At 41.9% G+C, this 19,800-nt stretch overlaps 2 protein-coding genes across 4 annotated transcripts; one reads left to right on the plus strand and one right to left on the minus strand.

The window, feature by feature from the left end:
• Window positions 1–3,324: 3,324 nt before the first annotated feature.
• On the minus strand, window positions 3,325–19,733 carry ric8b (RIC8 guanine nucleotide exchange factor B). 3 transcript variants are annotated; one of them, XR_013910636.1, is made up of 11 exons: window positions 19,510–19,733; window positions 19,066–19,113; window positions 18,351–18,980; window positions 16,253–16,347; window positions 13,866–14,016; window positions 13,495–13,593; window positions 13,245–13,389; window positions 12,961–13,105; window positions 12,575–12,694; window positions 10,653–10,845; window positions 3,325–3,500 (listed from the first exon to the last, which is right to left on the minus strand). XR_013910636.1 is itself a non-coding variant. In XM_026176277.2 (10 exons), exons 1-10 carry the CDS (start codon window positions 19,591–19,593, stop codon window positions 10,737–10,739), a joined length of 1,623 nt encoding a protein of 540 aa, XP_026032062.1. In that variant the 5' UTR covers window positions 19,594–19,733; the 3' UTR covers window positions 9,539–10,736. The 3 variants fall into 3 exon arrangements, 2 of the variants coding, with proteins under 2 accessions (XP_026032062.1, XP_026032061.1); XM_026176277.2 differs by lacking the exon at window positions 3,325–3,500 and having other exon boundaries at window positions 9,539–10,845; window positions 13,495–13,590; XM_026176276.2 differs by lacking the exon at window positions 3,325–3,500 and having other exon boundaries at window positions 9,539–10,845.
• Window positions 3,381–9,186, plus strand: LOC113026951 (NAD-dependent protein deacetylase sirtuin-3). Its single transcript, XM_026176278.2, has 7 exons — window positions 3,381–3,595; window positions 6,098–6,316; window positions 6,485–6,717; window positions 7,906–8,006; window positions 8,090–8,251; window positions 8,342–8,554; window positions 8,669–9,186. Exons 1-7 carry the CDS (start codon window positions 3,381–3,383, stop codon window positions 8,855–8,857), a joined length of 1,332 nt encoding a protein of 443 aa, XP_026032063.2. The 3' UTR covers window positions 8,858–9,186.
• Window positions 19,734–19,800: the final 67 nt, after the last annotated feature.

Consider the following 19,800-nt stretch of genomic DNA (forward strand, 5'->3'; position numbering starts at 1 on the left):
TAATGCTTGAGAAGTGCCAGCAGGTGACAGTGTACCCTCACTGTGTGTAACACAGCACTAACAGAGCCTCCACCATGTTTTACAGATGACTGTAGACACACAGTTGTACCTCTCTCTTTAGGTTCTTCAAACATATTGACGACAATTTTAATCAGAAATTTCAAATTTACATTAATTAAGACCTGTTGCCACTGATTTTCAGTGCAGTTCTTGTGTAATTTGGCTACCTCAGCGTTTTCTCCCTGTTTCCCTTCCTTAAGAATAGATTCTAGACAGCTATCCTTTCTGAGAATATTTCTGTGAGACTTCAGTGAACAGTAGATGAATCAACTAAGGTGAGAGGTGTACATCTCAGGTCCTGTGTAAAGTCTGCTGGATTTTTCTTTTTCCCTATTTCTTAAAGACACAGCTTTCAGATGCTGTGTAACTGTTGTAGATCATGTTTATTCTAGCCACTTCTTCTCTGGTTCTTCACTTATCCGGTTTCCTGTTGTGACTCACCTTGTTGGAAAAAAAATAAATAAATAAAATTATGTCTGTCAAATTGTGTTGTCTTTGGCATTTTCATAGATTCACCTTCAAGTGACCACACGTTGTTTTTCAAACATTTTTGGACATATTTCAAATTATTGAAATTATTATTTTTTTCTCATATGGAGTGAAAATAATGTAGAATTAAACTGTTTAATTAGAAAGTGTTTCTTATTACTAAGCTTCACTATTGTGAAAATAATGTCATTTGAATTTTAAAGTGATGCAGTGACTTTAAAGAGAATGTAGGTTGTTCGGTACAAGCTATAAGCTTGTATTGATAGCTCATTGGTTCTTAATTTAAGGCGAGTGCGTCTTCAGAGGAGCAGCAAGGCAAGAGTCATTATTCAGCCATCGACCTGCTGGGCAAATTTAGCTCTCCACCGCCCACCTTCCTCTCTACATGCAAACAATATAGCAGCACAAATTAGGACTTGCTGCTTTGTGTCAATTGAGAGTCCAACAAAGATGCTACATAGAGTGATATGTCATTAGTGAGCAGGTGGGGTGGGAGGACATATAGCTGCTGCCTCTCCAATTAAGTAATGAAGTGGTTTCTATGGAGACCAGGCTGCTGTGTCTGCTTGGGGAGGGGGCAGAGTTCAGAGTCGGCAGTTGTCAACTCTGCTGCAAGTGGAGGGTTAAATGCCGGGGCTGCAGGGGGAAGCCCCTCATTAAACATACCTAAATTTAATCAAAGGGACACCTGAGCCTTTCTTTGAAGTTTCAGTTGCACCGCTCACAGAAAATGGATAAACTGCAGCACCATTACGATGATGTAATCATAAAAACATACCTAAGCAGCTTTAACATTATTGCACTGTGAATGTCAAAACTAAACACGAAACTAACACTCTTAATCCTGTTCCTTATGGAAATGTTTGCTGTTTTTTATTTTTAAAATATAAATTACTCTACTATTCCTTTGATTTATCTCTATTTGTGTTCCTTTTTAACACAGTATTTAGGTAGAACTTGTTTACCTACTGATCAGTAAATATCGTGGGGATGCTGTTGCCTTTGTTCCCTTTATACAAACTTCTTGGTTGGCATTTGGCCTTTGCTCTCAGTCTCTTATATGTTAAAAGGATTATCAATCAGCCTAACTTTCTTTTAGGGGGGTTTCGTGGTGATCAGTGAGGTGTCCTCAAACCTAATTAGATGACTGTAACCCTCATATGAGCAGCTACAGGCCTGGTGGTCTGGTAGTGGGACTCTCTGGGCTCAGATTTTCAACTAGGGAGAGTGAGAACAAGCAGAGTGAAAGGCCAAGCAAAGAGAAGGGGGCACTCAAATTCGTTTTAAGCCTTTTGTCATTTATTCAGGGATTTATTTGTCATTAAAGAGTGATAACGGCATCTGTGGAACGTTTAGACTTTTTGCTAGATTTGGGGGGGGGGAATTAAAATCAACATTTAAGTCAAAGTCAGCGTGATGGTGGTGGTGGTGATGTCATAAAAAATGACTTTGTGGACCTTTTGTGGCAGAGTTGTTTCTGAAGTTTAGAGGTCAGAGTCATTTGCTCAACTTAAGATTCACTACAGCAGTTTGTGCAGCATCTCCAGATGTGATTCTGCTACAAGAGTTAATATCATGTTGTTGAGTTGAGTGCTGCAACACAACACGGTCTGTGCGAGATCTTAATAATTGGGCTGGTGATATATTGCCTGTACTCAGCAGTGTCTTTTTGAGAGGGGGCCAGACAAAGCCAAGACCCTCGGCCTCCTGCTGTTTTTAATAGTTCTTTAGGTAATGTGGGAGCTTCAGTCTTTTATGGAGGGAAAGAATGTGTCTAAAATATAAAGCAGGTTGATGAATGTGAACTTTAACATGTTCTTTATCACTAATGCATTATTTTAAGAGGGGGAAAAAGTTGCATTTTTTTTTCTCAATTTTTATTGTTTATTTTTTGCTTCAAGCCTTTAAATGTTAAAGTAGTTTTAGCAAAGTAGTGTCCTGCAGAGGTGTCTCTTCTCCTCTCACCTCTGGAGGGTGATAAAGAGCTTCTGGAGGAGGGTGCATCGTATCTCCCTGCTGCTCCCATTGCTTTCTGAAATGGACTTGTTTTATGGGTTGTACATCTTTTGTTTTCTTGTTCACAACCTCTCTGTGGTCATTCCTCGTGGAAGTTCTTTGAAGGCCTAGAATAGCTTTGAGGAGAAGCCCCCTCCTCCCTTCTGTCCTCTTCTTCTCCTCTGCTACCTTTTATTGAATCCTGCTTCTGTATCATTTATCTCTGAACACCCCCTCACCCCTGTCTGCCCATTTGTGGGGGCTGTTAGGGGGCATCCTCTTTTCTCTCCCAGCTGGGTTTGTTGACACACAGTCAACCTACGCTTCTCTTTCACCTCTGCTCCCCCTCTTTTTAACTCTCACCCCCCACCTCGCAGCTCCTCTCTCTGCTTCGACTGAACAGTAAAGCTGCCACAGCTGTGGGTTGTATTGGCATAGCTGCTGGGGGGGTAAATATATTGCAGTCATTACCTTTTGTTCAAGAGTTGACAGTTTTAAAACATTTCAGCTTCTCAGTGTGTAGAGGAACTGAAGAGAAAAGGATGCCCCGATGATTTGAGTGTAACAGCTTTTTAAATATGGGAGGAGAAGGAAGGAAAATCAGAGAATACACATTCATAACTAATTAGCAGAAAAAGATGTGAATTGAAAGGAAAACGTGCATTGGAAAAAAAAAACAAGCTTATGAATTGCCTCTTTAAAAAAAAAAGTCCATTGTGCTATCAGTACACAGACAAATCTCATACAAATAAGACAGAGGGAAGAAATTTGAATTACAGCTCATGAACAGTCACTGAAGTTTAATTTGTGTATTGTTTTCGCCAACAGGTGTTGGAATGAACAGGTCCAGGTCCAGCTGGGATAAAAAGACCTCCCAAGCTTCAGTCACCAGGATAACCCGCAGCTCTCAGGCCAGGCACACCAACCACATAGAGCCCCCGGACTCCGGGCCGAGCCTGTATGGAAAACAAAGGAGGAAGCAAACTGATTCGGCATTGGCTCAGAACCTCAGTCAGATGAGTGTGAGTGGACAGGATGCTTTGTTTACAGGGTAAGGACATGTAACAGTGATCCTGTATAAAGAAAACCACTTAACATCACACAAGTCCAGTACAGCAGTGTATTAATTAATAGGAAAATGTTCAGTGTCTTGGAGAACTTTTGGCTCTCTCAAGCCATTTTTCCACAGGAACATCAGGAAACATCAAGACAATGGCCCTCATTTACTAATATATACATAGAAATGTCACTATGCTATGAGCACTAAATAAAAATAATCAGGTTTTAAAAACATAATATGATCAAGAAATTGGAGTGCAAGTGTTGGCCTTAATATGCTTTAAAACTGAGGCATGATCATCATCATTATGTACAGAAGTGTTCATATCAAGTATTTTTGTCTAGCAGTGAAATGGTTGCCTATGAACTAATTATTATTTTTAAAAGTATGCTTCAGCCCACGCCCACCAAAATGTCTTGAGTCTTGGTTTCTTTACACTCAGTTTTAAATCCTTTTGTTTGATTCTGTGGGTTTTACTGTTGGTTAACATTTGGGAAACGTGACAGAGATGAAATTATGAATATTTTGTCATTTAAAGATGTGTTAACTAGAGCAGGGCGATATGGCCAAAAATATTTATCACGATATATATTTGAAAATTTGCGATAACGATATAACTGACGATATAATTGATGCGAGACAAAATACAACTCCACAACATTACTAGCGCAAAAAGACAACCTTCCATTTATTTTCACTTAAACAAGAAGCTGGTTTTTATGTACATTAAAGCTTTATAAAAATGTAACAGTGCAAATGCAAATTCCTTGCTGAAAGTTTAACCAAAAGGCATTTCCAGTAGAAATGGGCTGACATATCCTGAGCATAACCATGTATAATATCCACTGAAGTTAAAAAGAGGTGCTTTGCAACATTAAACTGCAGTGTGCAGTACGCATTTTTCGGACCATGAGGTGCACAGGATTATAAGGCACATTACGCGAAACAAAGCAGTCAGATAAATCAAACTTTATTAAACTCATTCTTCTTGCTTCCTCCACTTCTCTACCATTGATTCATTAATGTTGAATTCTCTGGCAGCTGCTCTATTCCCATGTTGTTGCAGTATATTAATGACTAACCTCGTATTGTGGATGGATTATCTCAGTTGTTCTCGTGACTGAAGTTTGGGGCATTTACAGCATCCTGCCATGCGATTGCATTTGTCTCTAACCATGAAGAACCTTCACGTTAACTTTTATAAGTGGAAAAGTGTTAGTGTTCGTCCTCCAGCTTCACTGTTTATGTTATGCTAACATAGCTGTGTCGCTAGCGATAACGTAGCACATCATTATATACCAGCTAGCCCAACTTCAGTAACCCTACAAACGTCACTGCTGTTTAGTTTCCTGTCTTCATGTATGTTGGAAGTGATAGCAGAGCTGTACGTTAGATTTTTTTCAGAAATCTCTCAGTCAGAACATGCAATATCATGCTTAGGCAACTAGCGAAACTAGCGAGCTTACTTCCGCTAGCTTCCTGCTAACTTCTAACTCCGTTAGTTTTGTTTTCATGGATGCCTGGAAGTTAAACTTCATAGTTACACCTGGTAAAGCAGCAATGCTGATCGTTTTATTAAAGATGAAAGAATTTAGACAGTTTAACTCTCAGTGATGCTGCAGTGTTTGCTTGACCTGAAAGTACGGAGTTTAGGACCCAGATTACTCCCAGATTTAAGAGCATCTTAGTCCGACAAATACGACAATAACGACGGCCGCTTGCATGTTCTGCAAAAAATGTGCTTTGTTGTGTATCTGACGGACAAACACCAAACCAGTTCCACATCACTGAAGTTGCACCATTTTTACAAACCAATTCTGGTTCATCTGTTTCACTCAACAATCGGCCATGTGCGTATGAAAACAAAGGCACTGCGCGTGCGCGTTTTACTCATATTCTATCGCGATATTTCATTTTCCTATCGTCGCCTAACATTATACCGGTATTACCGTGAACGTTATAATATGACCCAGCCCTAGTGTTAACATTCTGAGGCGTGCTGGCCTTCTCAGACAGGTATAATTGTAATAAAATATTGATGGATGCTGGATTTGTGCTGAAGATCACAGATCTGTTTGAGATTCCTTTTGGTTGAGGTGCCTGTGGTCTTTGAGTAGAACATGCAGGATGTAGGACCATTCACTAGCTGTGAAGTCACTGCATTACTATTACATACTGCTCTATTATTTGAGCCACCAGGTGAAAGATTTAACAGCCAGTGTTTGCATCACATGCACTTACTGAAGTTCAGCACTGTTTTATGAAACAAAAATGACACACGGACTTCATGAGGAGTTTAGGACTCACAGTGCTGAAGAGAGTCCTGCAACAATGAGCGGAAACATAATGAATTTGGGGCAGATTACACCTCCTTGGCGGTATGGCCTGACTGATAACTGTCTAAAGTAATGTTGGTGTGGTCCATGTGACACGAGACTATAAAAAGAAATAATGAAAGCTGCAAAGTAAAGCACACACTGTCTTTTTCTCCAGTAAAGGAAAGGTTCCCAAAGCCAGCAGTGATTCTGTGCCGGCACCTCAGCCCTCTGCACCAAGATCTGATCAGACTGCTCCATCTTCGCCCGCTGTTAAGTCATCATCCCAGGGAGGCCTGGCATCTGTGGCTCGGCTGGTGAAGCTCGGCCGCTGTAAGAACGTAGTGGTGGTGGCTGGAGCAGGAATCAGCACAGCAAGTGGGATCCCAGATTTTAGGTTGGTGTCTAAAACCTCACCAATCTGCAGATTTTCACTGTGAAAGCTGTGTAGCAGCTCAACCTTCTTGTCCATAAGAAGAAATCCACCACTGGCTCACTTTTATCTGCATTACTTGAACCTCAGAAAATCAGTGTTTCAGAATGTACCAATGTACCAATTTTTCAGGACTCCAGGAACAGGTCTTTACGCAAACTTGGAAAAGTATAACATCCCATACCCAGAAGCCATTTTCAACATCGACTACTTCTCCAATGACCCGCAGCCGTTCTTCTCCTTGGCTAAGGCTCTGTATCCTGGCAGCCATCGTCCAAACTACATACACTACTTCATCCGCATGCTTCATCACAAAGGCCTCCTGCTCCGATTGTACACCCAGAACATCGACGGACTGGAGAAATGTGAGTGAGAAACAGTTGGGCTACAGCATCAGTGTTGTTTTGAAGCTGCCCAGTGGTTTGTGCATTGACTTAAGCTCGAGATGCCTCATTACCATTAATGTGACTTTTTGAAAAACCCAGCTACAGGATTGGAAGATTTGGCTGCCTTTTTTTATTGAAGCATCTGCCAGCAGGGATGAATTGTAAAGGGTTGTTGTTTGACGATTTAACAATAAGGTGTCTTTGAAGGGGCTCCCTGTCCACTGCTGTTTGGTAGCTTTCATTTTTCAGTGTACTTCGCTATCTGTGAGTTCTTCAGTGCATTAGTCAGAGAAGATGTGTAATTTAATTTAGCTTTTTGGTGGGGGATTTGTCAATGTAGCGGCTATCTCGGGTTTTACAAAGTGGCTGCAGCTAAAAAAAAAAATTGAGTTTAGCTAAATCTACTTTTTCAAGGCCAAGGAATCCAGTGCAGGAAAAACAGGTTTCCCCCGTACAGCAAGTGATGTTATCTGTGCTCTGTGGATGATTTTATATAAGCGATCGAAGAAACGCCATCAACACTGGCTTTCTCTTTACAAGCAGCGTATCAACATTAAGACAACCCTCAACTGCAATGGCATCTTTTCTGTAGCTGAATGCAGAAGAAGGTGAGAACTCAGTCCGTCACTGCTCTAAAGCAGCACATTTTGAGAGTTCATATTCAAACAAAGGTACTGGTGACAGCTGCTCTGCAGGACCCAAAGCTGGCTGCCTGTTCTCCGTTCTCCTGTGTCATAGTCGGTTCAAGCTAATTTGTTGCTGTTATTGAATTCCTTGGCCTAAAAGTATATTTAGCAGTTAAAATCAATGTTATAATTAGTTTCTTTTTTTGTTTTTTAAAGAAGTTTAGAAGCAGAAATCCACAGAGACATCTGGGCAAACTGCAACGCTGTGCTTAAAAAAACAGCTTTTAGATATCCCCCTAAAAACCCACCAAAAATACAATTAATTAACAATAATTATAAACCCTATGTGGAATATCTTGTTATGTAAAAGATTTCAGTCAGCACACCTGATGTTAAGATTTGTCTTGAGGGAGCTAGAGTAAGATTTTTATTCCCCCTCATTATTGTCTGACTTTAATAAAAGTCAAATAGGACAAACTCAGATTGTTTGCATTAATGCTCCTGTTTCGCTCCTAATGTGATCATATTTGAAAACCTTCAGTGTGTGGCATCCCTGATGAAAAACTCGTAGAAGCTCATGGAAGTTTTGCCACTGCTTCGTGTCACCTGTGCTACACTCCTTACCCCGCTGAGGAGGCCAAGGTTCGTATGCCTCTTTATATTATATATGAATCCCATGCGCTTGATGCCACGTTAATCTTTCCTGCGTGTTTTTTGTCTAACAGCGGGCGATAATGAATGACAACGTCCCCATATGCACATTTTGTGCCGCAACGGTCAAACCGGATGTTGTGTTTTTCGGAGAGGACCTTCCTCAGAAGTATTTCCTGCACACTAAAGATTTCCCAAAAGCTGACCTGCTCATCATTATGGGCACGTCTTTGCAGGTAAACATTAAAATTTAATATGATATCATAGTAAAAACAGGTTGTTTGTGTAAAGGCACATTCCATTAAATGTTAAATAAAATGTTTCAGATTGAGCCATTTGCCAGCTTGGTGAACACGGTGCGCTCCACTGTGCCACGTCTCCTCCTGAACCGACATGCTGTGGGTCCCTTTGAGAAGGTCCCGCTCCGGCGAGGGGACCACATGGAGCTAGGAAACCTGGAGGATACTGTGCGGAAGTTTGCCGAAATGCTCGGCTGGAACAACGAGATCGAAGAGCTGATAAGGAACCAGGAAACACTGGTGGGTTCTAAAAGCTCTCACAGGTCATACATGTCTCAGTTAAAAAGGAAAAAAGCTGCAGAATGATTGTTACACAGTCCTGTGGCACTCAGTGGTTTTCATTTCTTTCTGCAGACCATCCCAGCGTTGGTAAGCAGTCCGCCATCACAGACATGTCCGATCAGAGCAACAGCAGAGCCTCAAGGCAGGACGGAGACATCCAGGTCCATACCAGGAGCTCAGAGAGCAGCAGGCAGCGGTGGCGAGGAGACAGATTCTGAGACAGACAGCAAGAGCTCTGCATCGTCCACCCTAAGCAACTAAATATTACGACACTTGAAGGATTTTGAAGTTTCCACTATCCATAGTTCACATGGCAGACTGTTCTGTTAACTGTAACCTCTAATCAGATTAGAGTCTTACCTCTTCATCTAAGAGCCAGTAATGTGATGTTTGTATCATGGTTATATGAACGCGTCAAAAGGTTAATCAAGTTCAAACAGCATCCATCAAGAACACTAGTAGACATTCGAGCCTTGTATCAAAAATATTAATTTTAAGGTGTTTTAAGTCAGTGTAATGTGTTAATGTTTTATAATCAGTATAACACTGTCTTTGAGAGCGTATTTAATAAAAGTATTGTGTAATTTGCACTTTGTCCAAAAAAAGACATTTATTCTTCAGTCTATTAACTTTTGTGGAAATGATATGATGCCAGTTCATAAATGCTTTCCACTTAGAAAAACACGAACAGAAAACTTGAATGTGGTGGAATAATTGTTTACAGCTGAGCACAAAACAAATCTACAGCGATGCGGGGAAAAATACAGACATGAGAAACCCAGCAAATGATAACCAACTTTGGCAAATCGAAAAGAGTAAAGTCAACTTGCACAAATTTGATTAACAATGAGAAACGCTGATGTAACAAGCAGTTAAATTATGTGTATAACCGGCCAAGCATGTGAGATCTGCATAAAATTAAATTATACCAAGACACAGAAAATATATTACTTTGTTTATATAAAGTCACACATTTAGTGTCAAATAAACAACATTTTCATAGGTTTCTTTTTTTTGATTCAACATCATGCAGATGACAAAAGGAACAGAGATTAGAAAACAATCATCGTAGTTCACACATTTCATTATCAAGAGCCCGAACAGGCAAAAACCACCATCGACCTGTGGAGAATGCTGCATTGCCTCAAGTCTTAAATTTAATGAAACTTGTTTTCTTTTCTCCATAACGTCATCGAGTACCAGAGAGAAAAAAGTGAACTACCACTAACATTTGTCTTTTGTCCATGGTAAAAACTGATTACACAAAGTGAGCTGCAGGTTTAAACCGTCCACAAACACATCAGTCCTGTGCTCCAGCAGTACCAGCAGCTTTACCGCTAACAGTGTTTACTATGATTCGTGTTAAAATTGTGCACCTTCTAGTCATATATTTTTTATATGTATATATTTTTAAAAAAGAGAAGTGAAGGAATGTTTATTCACACCCAAAACTACACTTTAAACAAAACAGTGTTTCCAGCAAGAAGCAAAACTCAGCAGAAAGTATATTCTTTCCCCACAGGGAGCACTAAAGCAAAAGATGCAGCAGTAACTGTGAACTCCTCCTCGGCAGTCTTCCTGCCACGCACGACTCCGCTTCAGCGCGAGACAGCCTCTGGAGCCTGCTGTGAAATGTTTAGCTGCGTTCTACTTCAGGACTGGTTTGATTTCATTTATTACAGCAAGTGCCTGTCCTATTTGAAAAAAAAAAAGAGGCTAAGATTTTGCTAAGAGTCCAGTCCATGATTGCAAAATAACACTTTATTTGCATTTAAGTGGCCGTCAGTCAATATCACTAAGAAAAACCAAAGAGGAGCTGATTGCCCTGCAAAGCGCAATAAAAGCCTGATATAAACTTACACATAAATATTTTATTTTTCACCATCACCATTTGTTCAGCTTTCTGTTAATCACTACCACTTGTCCCAGTTACAGCCCCCGAGGTGATAAATGGGACTTTCCCATCCAGCACCTGAAGTTTTTGGACACAGCTCTACACTCAGCAGCAGCTCATTCAGGATGGAGGCACAAATTCAAGCCCAGCTACAGAACCCACCTTCAATAATCACAGCTCGAGATTTGTTGGGGGTGGGGCCCATCGGGCTTAGTCTGGAAAACGTGGCTGAGATATTCAGCAGCACTAGTCCGAGTCTGAGTCCGAGTTTTCCTCAGGTGGACTGCAGAGAGTTTCTTCCAAAGGTGCCAACGTCCCGTCGGGTTTGACGCCCATCGGTCGAATCACGTGCTGCCTGCGGACACAAAGAAGTAGATATCAGATATGACGTGCTGGATGGATGCTAAAGGAAAGCTGGAAGAACATTTTTCTTTTTAAAAAGGGCTTTTCAATTGCATGCGTCTGCACGTTCTGCATACACAACTCAAGGACCCTCACTCAACAACTCCCTCCCCTCCTTTCATGGACACTCGCCCCTGTCTGGCCATCCTCCCTCCCCTCCTTTGCAGTGGCAGTTTAATTACAGGATCAGTACTCAGCCTAATCTCCTCAAAGCCACGGCTGCCCCTTCACCCTAATCCAATTATACCTGCACCGTGTGTCACCACTCCCTCCGAGATGATTTATCAGAGAATTATCGGTCAAAAGATTTGACAGACTCAAACACAAATGGCCATGTAATTCCTTCTGATTCCTAGAATTAAATATCATTTAATTCTTAAAGGTTAAAGTTCTTTAAAGAGAACCAGAATCTCGTGACCCGGTATCACTGGCTCATTTACAATACAGACCAGCGTGACAAAACAAACAAAAACATGTGGCATCATCTCTTCCAATTAGAGAGGGCGAAAAATGTCTTCCTTCCTCCTCGGGAGTGACAGAGGGCTGGGCGGGGGGAGTCTGGCAGGTGTAAGGGGTGGGGTGGGGGTGCAGAGTATGTGCTAATTGGAGCACCAGTTAAACAGTTAGAGGGGCACATTCTTGCAAGGACCTGACCGATCTCCTTAGAGTCGGCATCAAGGGACCACCTCTCCTTCATTGCAGAGGAAGAGAAGAAAGGGGATGCGGCCTCGGAAAGGAATCTTCCTCTTCTGGGTGCACGTGCCTCATTACAGCTCAACGCCCTCTTTTGGCTCAACAAAGGCGAGGACGGCTTTCTTATGCCTGCGCATTTATCCACCTACGTCTCTTGATCCACGTTCCACCCGAATAGCTTTGTCTAGCTGTGCCTCTGTCTCAGTCCACTCCTTGTCTGACCACCGCCTTGCTTGTCAAATAAAAAGAAGAATAAAGTCAGGACGTGTGTTATTAAAAACCAGAATAAAGGAACAGGGAAACAACAAGTTGACTGTGTGAGCCAATTAGGTGATAATTAAGGAGCGGAGGTAATGATGCCGCTGGTGCGTTGTGGCAGCAGCTCCTCCATTTACACCGGCTGAATGACGCGGCGTGCACAAAGTCCAGTCCTAATTGAAGCTACATCTAAAAGGCAAGAGATTCTTCCAACGATGACTCGGTTGGCAGGGAGCGGGCTCAGTGTTACTTTTGTGCAGGCGCTGTGCAAACTAACGTTGGCCTCTGCGCTCGCTGAGGAAAGGTCAACACAAACACAGCACGACCCTTTGCTCGGGAAACTGTGTATTTATATTTTGAGCAGGCGTGGTAAAAGAAAAAAAATATTTCGACAAGACTTCTGAGGCATCTATCATACTGAATTTTCCATTTTACACAGACTTTTTTTTAAACACATTCATGCATCCAAAGCTAATCTAAAATATGAAAAAGCAAATTCCCAGACAGCAGATTGCTTTATATATTTGCGCTTTGAGGCAGAGCATGAAATGACCTCTAAACCTTTTTCAGTCCATCAGAAACTGCGGTGAAGTCAGAACACACACAGCTGTTTTCGGTCCAAAAGCTTTGCAACTGAAAATCCTCTGGTACTTTTCTAAGTGTTGTAAACAGCACATTGTAGATTTTGAAGCATGCCTCACTACTAGTTAGCGAGCTCTCTAGTTTATTACCTTGACAACTTGTCGAACATGTTGGCCAGCTTCTCGGCTTCGTACTCCTTCTGCTCCTCGGTCATCTCTTCGACGGGGTTCGGCATCGGCTCCTCGACGTGACCGGTGATGGGGTTGATGCTGAAAAAAAGAAATAGATGAGAACACTGAATGTATAGCTGCAAAGTGAATTCAACTAATGGCAGCTATTTGTTATATCTGGGATTAAATTACTGGAGTTTGTTCTACGAGAATAAAAGGAAATAATTTTTTTTTTTTTAAAAGAGAGAGGGAGGATCAACATCAGCTACTAGACCAGCAGTTTTTGAATCGGTGCAGCACAAATGTAGTACACACAACAGTTAAATATGTGACACCTTATTGTAATCCCAGTGTGGAGGACTCACAAAGGTTTGGCAGATTTGTATTCTTCTGTGTCTGAGTCCTCATCATCAGAGTACTGAGTCTCTCCTCTCCCTCCTCCAAGAAGTCCTCGAGCCGCAAGAAGTCCTGCTGCGTTTCCGTACCCCGTGTACTTCAACAGGTTGTCCACTGCAAGACAACACATTTACTAAAAGGTGGTATTGCTACACATAAATCCTGATGTGTTAAGGTAATTATTCTCATAAACTGCACTCAACCGAAAAGGCCACATTTTTCGTCCCCTTCTTCTCCATTTTAAATCACTCACCGCTTTCTTTGCAGAGGACGAACAGGAACTCTGCAGCTGTCTGCTTCACGCCCATGTCCACATGTGTCATGAGGCGAACCAGCTTGTTTCTGATGGTGGTGCCAATCTCTGGCCTGCTCTTCACATCTTTCAGTGGGGGAAGTACCTTAAAAAAAACAAAAAAACAAAAAAAAAGGATATAAGGCTTAATAGTGCATCAATATTTCTATTTTAACACGCCTCTAAAGCTGAGCCCACAAACCGTGATTACCTGAGCTTTGATATATCTGCGGATCTCCCTGTGGTGTCTGGATCCTTCAGTCAAAAGGCTGAGTACTGGAGTCAAACCCTCTTTGTAATTGGACCCCTGCTTGGAGTGACAGACCACAAAAACTTCACTGTCTCCACAAACTCAGGGGCTGGATAGATATCCTTAACACACAAGCACGCAGCTAATAGAAATAAGATGACGGAGACACTGAATAACAGAGGAGAACCTGAGGGACATGACCTTTATTCAGGCTTTCTTCTCCTTCTAATCATAAATAAAAACAAAAACATCCAGGTGGAGTTAGAACACCTTTATGGATGCTAAACCGTTATTCTCGCGTCATCGTCATCGTGACAGAAGTTGAATTTTACCTTGTCGATTCTTTTCTCCATGAAGTCCAGCAACACCTCGATCGCGTCCATGTTTTTTCCGGCATATTTCTCCTGCCCTCCCTGCACGGGGACGTCAATTAAAACATCCAGATAGGACACGGGCAGGTTGTTCAGCAGGTTCACGGCATGGCTGCAAACAGTTAAAAACATTATATTTTTTTAATTATCCAGAGGTTTTAGGGTATTTGGAGAATAAAATCGAAATACAAAAAGGTTAAAACACTTTTGAAAAGACATACCAGGTTTTGCTCAGGATTCACCACAATTCACAGGTGCAAAGCACACAAAGAAAGTGACATGTTTTCTTCTCACTCATTGGCTGTATTAAATAACAACATCTGGGACAGGTCACTGTAGTTCACTACCAAATGAATGTGTCAGAGTTCGGGAGAATTAAGACGACATGCTCAGCAGAAACCATGAAAATATGTGAGTGCACCCGCATGTCATGGCACTGTTAACCCACAGGACCCCTTCCGTCCTAATCCCCACCAATGAAATCATCACAGTCTAATGATATATAAGTGAAATGCATAGCAATGCAATAGTTCAACCTTTCCTATCATTTGGTACTTTCTAAAGTTCTTTCTTCTTAAACGTGTGAATCTTATGTCACGACTTTCAGATTGGGCTTAAACATTTCCTTTTTGACAAAGCTTCTAGTGAGGGCTGGTCCAGATGAGTATGAACCCTCCGCTAGTTAAATGGGAATAGACCTAGGCAGCCGGAAGCTTCCCATGATGCATTTCATCTTCTCACACCTCTTTGCACTCTGTTTATACACCACTCTGCATTTAATCGTTAGTTATTATATCTCGCTCTCTTCCACAGTCTGTTTTTTGTCCTCTCTTCGTCCCTTCACACCCAACCGGTCACAGCAGATGCCTGCACCTCCCTGAGCCTGGTTCTGCCAACGGTTTCTTCCTGTTAAAAGGAAGTTTTTTCTTCCCACTGTCGCCAAGTGATTGGGGTATTCTCTCTACTATTGTGGCGTCTTTACCTTACAATATAGAGCAGCTGTTGTGATTTGGCACGATATAAATAAAGTTGATTTGAATTGAATTGGAGAAAACTGTCTTTGCCAATTTGTTGAAACTGAATATTGTTCAGTGTATCAGGAGAAAGCGATTGGCGAGATTGTAAGTCGTCTCCAGAAAGGTTATGCTGGTAAAATGGAACAGCAAAAATGATAATTTGGTTGAAGCATCGTTTAGTGATCTTTGTAATCAAGTTTCACTCAAATCTGACCTATACCCAGGAGGAACAGCAATAGACAGATAAAGGAGTTTTTTCCTGTTTGTTTTCTGATACGTTTCTGCTTTCTTCGCATTTGTTGTTATTAATGCTTTCCAGTTTGAGACCAGAAGGAGAGAAAAATCACTAGGAGCTCAAAAAGAGCACATGGAATAAAAATATGACAAATCGTGTCTCTGTCATGTGGTAAGTTTGCATTTTAACATCTATACCTCCTAAACTAGAGATTCACCAGAGATCATCTAAAATACTTTATTTTTCTCAAGTTAGCAATACTTACAATTACTGGTACCCAAAGAGATAAAAGTAGGAATAAAAGAAAAAAAAAATAGTAAGAGTAGTTCTGGAAATGAGGTGATCCTTGAGCCGGTTAGTTTAAAAAGACAACAGTTTTATGGCGTAACCAGGGAGCACAGATGTAGGAATTACTGAGTCTGATACCAGAAGTCCGTCAGTCATAAACGCGTAGCACCAAAACACTCTACATTTGAAAATATTTATGTGTTAGTCTGACGATCATCCGACTAACAAACTTTAAAACGCCTGCCAGCTTGGCTTAAAACTAACTCTCTCCTTCGTGCTACCCTTTTCTATTCAAATTAGCTCTGTGTTACACTGCATTCAAATTACAGCTGGGTCGGTCAATGGGTCAACCTCCCACGACTGATTCAGCCACCAATCTGACAGGTCAAGAGGATCATCACTCACTTTTACATGACACTGTTTAAATTTCAGGCTAAGACCACACATTCTTGGCATTCTTGTGTGAAATTACCATGAGAAACACTGCTGTCGCACAATGACAGAAAAAAGCTCATAGATAATATAAAATACAACTACACAGCACTTTGCTATCGACACACGCAAATCTCACAAGGTGATTTTCCTACACAGACACGGCGATGCAGTCTGCTTTTCTATGTAAATCACTTTCAAGTCATGTCTGAGGCTATAACTCATTCACACATGAAAGCTACAGGACACGGATACACAAAGGGACTGAGCCTCTTTGTGTTTAAGAGGTCCAAACAAGTATATTGGTTTAAATCAAATACGAAGGTGCAGTCCACTACAATAAATTATTAACATATCAGCGAGGAACAGATTCCCACCTGTGTGCTTCCTCCGTTTTCTCCTCGGTCTCGGTCTTCAGCATCAGGAGATGACGCAGGATGGCAGCAATGAGCCGGAGCTGGTGATCGTCTTCCTGTCAAGCCGAGCACACAAAAACACCGAGTCCAACCAGGGGTTTTGTTTATGCACAGCAAAGCAGTACGGTAAAAATACCTACGCTACAAGGGCATGAGGCTGGAAGCAAAGGCTAAAACCTTCAGTTAATCAATCATCCGTGCAAGTACGCATCAGTGGTACGGAATAAAGTGGCTATTTTTATTCTAATATTAAAGTAGCTACTGCTATAACTACCGGGATATGCTGCCATTGTGTAACTGAGTAGGAATAAAATAAAAAGGCATGAAGGGGTCACTATGTGTGTCATTTTCATTTGTTTCTCCCTCCTATCAGCACCATCTACCATTTAGCTCCCGCAAGTTTCTTCTTTATTTCCTTAATTAACTTTTATTCACGTCACTAAGTGACAAATTAGGGAGGGCAGTTAAAAGTGCCTAAATATAAATATCAAGATTGACACCAATACATCAAGAAAATAAGTAAGAAATTGCTGTGTTGGTACTTTTGCTGATGATATTTTGAATATGAGAATGGGGTGATTCTCAGCTCAGCGCAGAGCTGCAAGTATCTAGGCTGAAAGTAAAAAACTAGTTTAACAACAAAAAGTAACCTGAGAACTCAGGAGTACGCGAGGAGGAGTTACTGGTATAATAGTGACAGGAGCAGAGAGGCTGTGGTGAGACTGAGGAAGAGGAAGTTTGGATTTCTAAGAGGAGAGCAGGGCCAAATGGGAATCTTAAAACTAAACGTAGCGTCAGCAGGACTTACACTGCCTCAGGTGCTGCCTTTGCAGTCGCGTTTCTCCTTTGAAATGCCTCCTCAGACAAGACGATCAAGTTTGACAGTGAATCAGATGCAAAAATTATCATACAATAAGTACATCATGAATGAAAAGCATGTGTACCAAGTATCATCCTTTTTTCAAGTCATGTTCATACTGAGTGGCCTGTGTGTGTGTGGGTGGAAGGACTTACTGATTTTGTAATAAAGGAGCAATGAGCCTAACTTCAGACTGGTCTAAACACAGCAGGACAAATTTTCCTTAATGATGGTCAAAGTGGCAGCCTCAAACTTTTTCTGATAGGCTTCACTTTTAAAGCCAATAAGATTTTTATCAGGCGTTAACATCTTTAATATATAATATTATTCCAGCTCAAATTTATTTGAAGGTCAGGGCAAAATCATCAGAAAACATATTGACTTAACATTGCTGTGCAATTTTAGAACTATGGTCTTTAAGGGCCGTTTTAGACTGTGATCATGTAACAATGTTTCATAGCTGTGATCAGTTTTTGGGGAGATTTTTTTACAGAGGCAAACATATTTATCCTTCAGGTTTTTCCACTTCTTCGCATATTCCCTCACATCCATTTTTATAGTTTCGTAGTCTCCTTACAGGAATCTGCTAAACTTTGTGAGTAATTATATTTATGCTATGATTATTATTGCTTATACCGAGTTGATGACCGTTATTCTCTCATTGATAATGTCAAAAACTGTGGCAAAAATAAGCTGGGAATGCACAGGAGGATTCGACGGGGCTTAACTGGCCAATAGCACTGGGTTAAAAGGGGTTTCCAGTTACTTCTTAAGTTATGGTATAGATTTCCTGCAAAGGTCTAAATCAGGCATAACGGATGGGCAGCTTGTTTCACACAGTGAATGAACACATTCTCTGTTGTAGTGCTGCACCTGAGATAAATAAGGATTATTCTGACTGAGAATCATGCAAAGCTACCAGAGGAGCTTTGCATAAAAGCCATTCTTACTGATTTTTTTTTTTTTTTTTTTTTTACTCAGGCTGAGTTAATGTGGTTACACACTCACATAAAATCACTGAGAGGAAGAGCGACTTCCTGAGAACCAGCAGTTCATGACAGATGCAATTTGGCTGCTCTTGGGAACAGCATATATGATCTTTGTAGTTCAGATTAAGACTGTAGTGCAATTAGTCACAAACGATTAGCACCGAGTGAGCCTTTACTGTAACATTGTTTTGTATAACCACCGCATACTCACCTCACCACCAGTTTCAGACAGTGTGAGGTTGAACATGGCTTTGAGTGCTTCCATCGCTCGCTCATTATTCTCTGCAGGCATGGACACAGCTTGCGGATCTGGACGGGCAGCTTCATACGGACCAACCCAGCGCACATCCAGCGTGTGCTCCAACACCTCTGTCAGCAGTCTAACAGCATGCCACTCTCTCCTCAAAAGCCCCCTCACGGCAGGTTGGAGGGCAGACAGCAGGAAGAGAAGGCGCAGTGTGAACAGGCCCACCTCATGGGACCACGTACGGGCCGTGGCCAGGCTGGCACACAGACCACGAACCAGCTGCACATCCACGCAGACCTGCTGAGCCGCAGGGCTGTTATATACAACGTTGCAAAGGCACTTTAGGGCCTCCACCACCACCCTCTTGTTCTCCTCTGACAGTGTCTGTTCCTGAGAGCTTTTCTTGTCAGCATCCTGTTCCTCTCCAGCCCGCAGCCTCGCCATCCCTGCCAGGGTCAACATGCCTTCCTTGGTGGCTACAGGAGCCAGGACACGCTTATCTCTGGACATGATGCGGAGGGTCTCCAAGCATGTCTTCTGACAGCTGGGCTGCACCTGTCTCCCGAGGACTGTGAGCACACCGTGGCACAGCTTCTGCAAGGACGCACAGAGACACACACACACCGTCACTATCACACATTTCATGTAATAAGAAGCTGCTGGGCTAGATGGTACTCACACTCCGCAGGGTTTCCTCCTTTGGGTCAAAAGTGAAGGTTTGGGTGTTCTGCAACAGAAAGGATGCTCAGTGTCGACAGCAAACAAGATCGACTCGTGTCAAGCGTGCACTATCACATATTAGAAGCTATGAAACGGATTTAAAGTTGGAAACCTCAGAGAAACATGCAAAGTTTTCACGGATGATGCATGATTAGCATTTTTAGCTCTACTCTTTACGCTGTAAATAAGGCCATATTGCATACTTTTGCTTCGCTCAATGTGTGTGTTCTTTTTTCTCTGCTAATGCGAAACCAAGTTTCATTTGACGGAGCCAAACATTTCGGCTCAGCAGCCCAGAAAGATGTTCATGTCACCCAGAGCTAGCTGTCTGGCTAGGTGGCTAGCTAACGTTAGCACGGGCGTTTGTTTTGGTTGAAGAAAAACGAGCAAACGCGCGACTCACCTCTACATTATACTGCTGCAAGAGCTTCTCGATGTCCTCTTCGCTGGCAGTTTCAAGCTGAGATAAAATATTATTCAGATCCATGGGGGCTACCTGAAAAGCTCGGAGAGTTACCGGTGAGTGATGTGCAGCCACAGCTAGCTGGATGACAGGCTAACTTGTTTCAGGGCTGCTACTGTCAACAGGGAAACTCCCCTGACTGCCTCCATCAGCTGCAGCAGAGACCTGCTCCCACTTTATCTATTCACATATTCCAGTAAACAGTCCGATGATGGCAAAATGTGTCATAGG

This window comes from Astatotilapia calliptera, chromosome 7 (assembly GCF_964374335.1).
Source record: "Astatotilapia calliptera chromosome 7, fAstCal68.1, whole genome shotgun sequence".
Lineage (NCBI taxonomy): Eukaryota > Metazoa > Chordata > Actinopteri > Cichliformes > Cichlidae > Astatotilapia > Astatotilapia calliptera.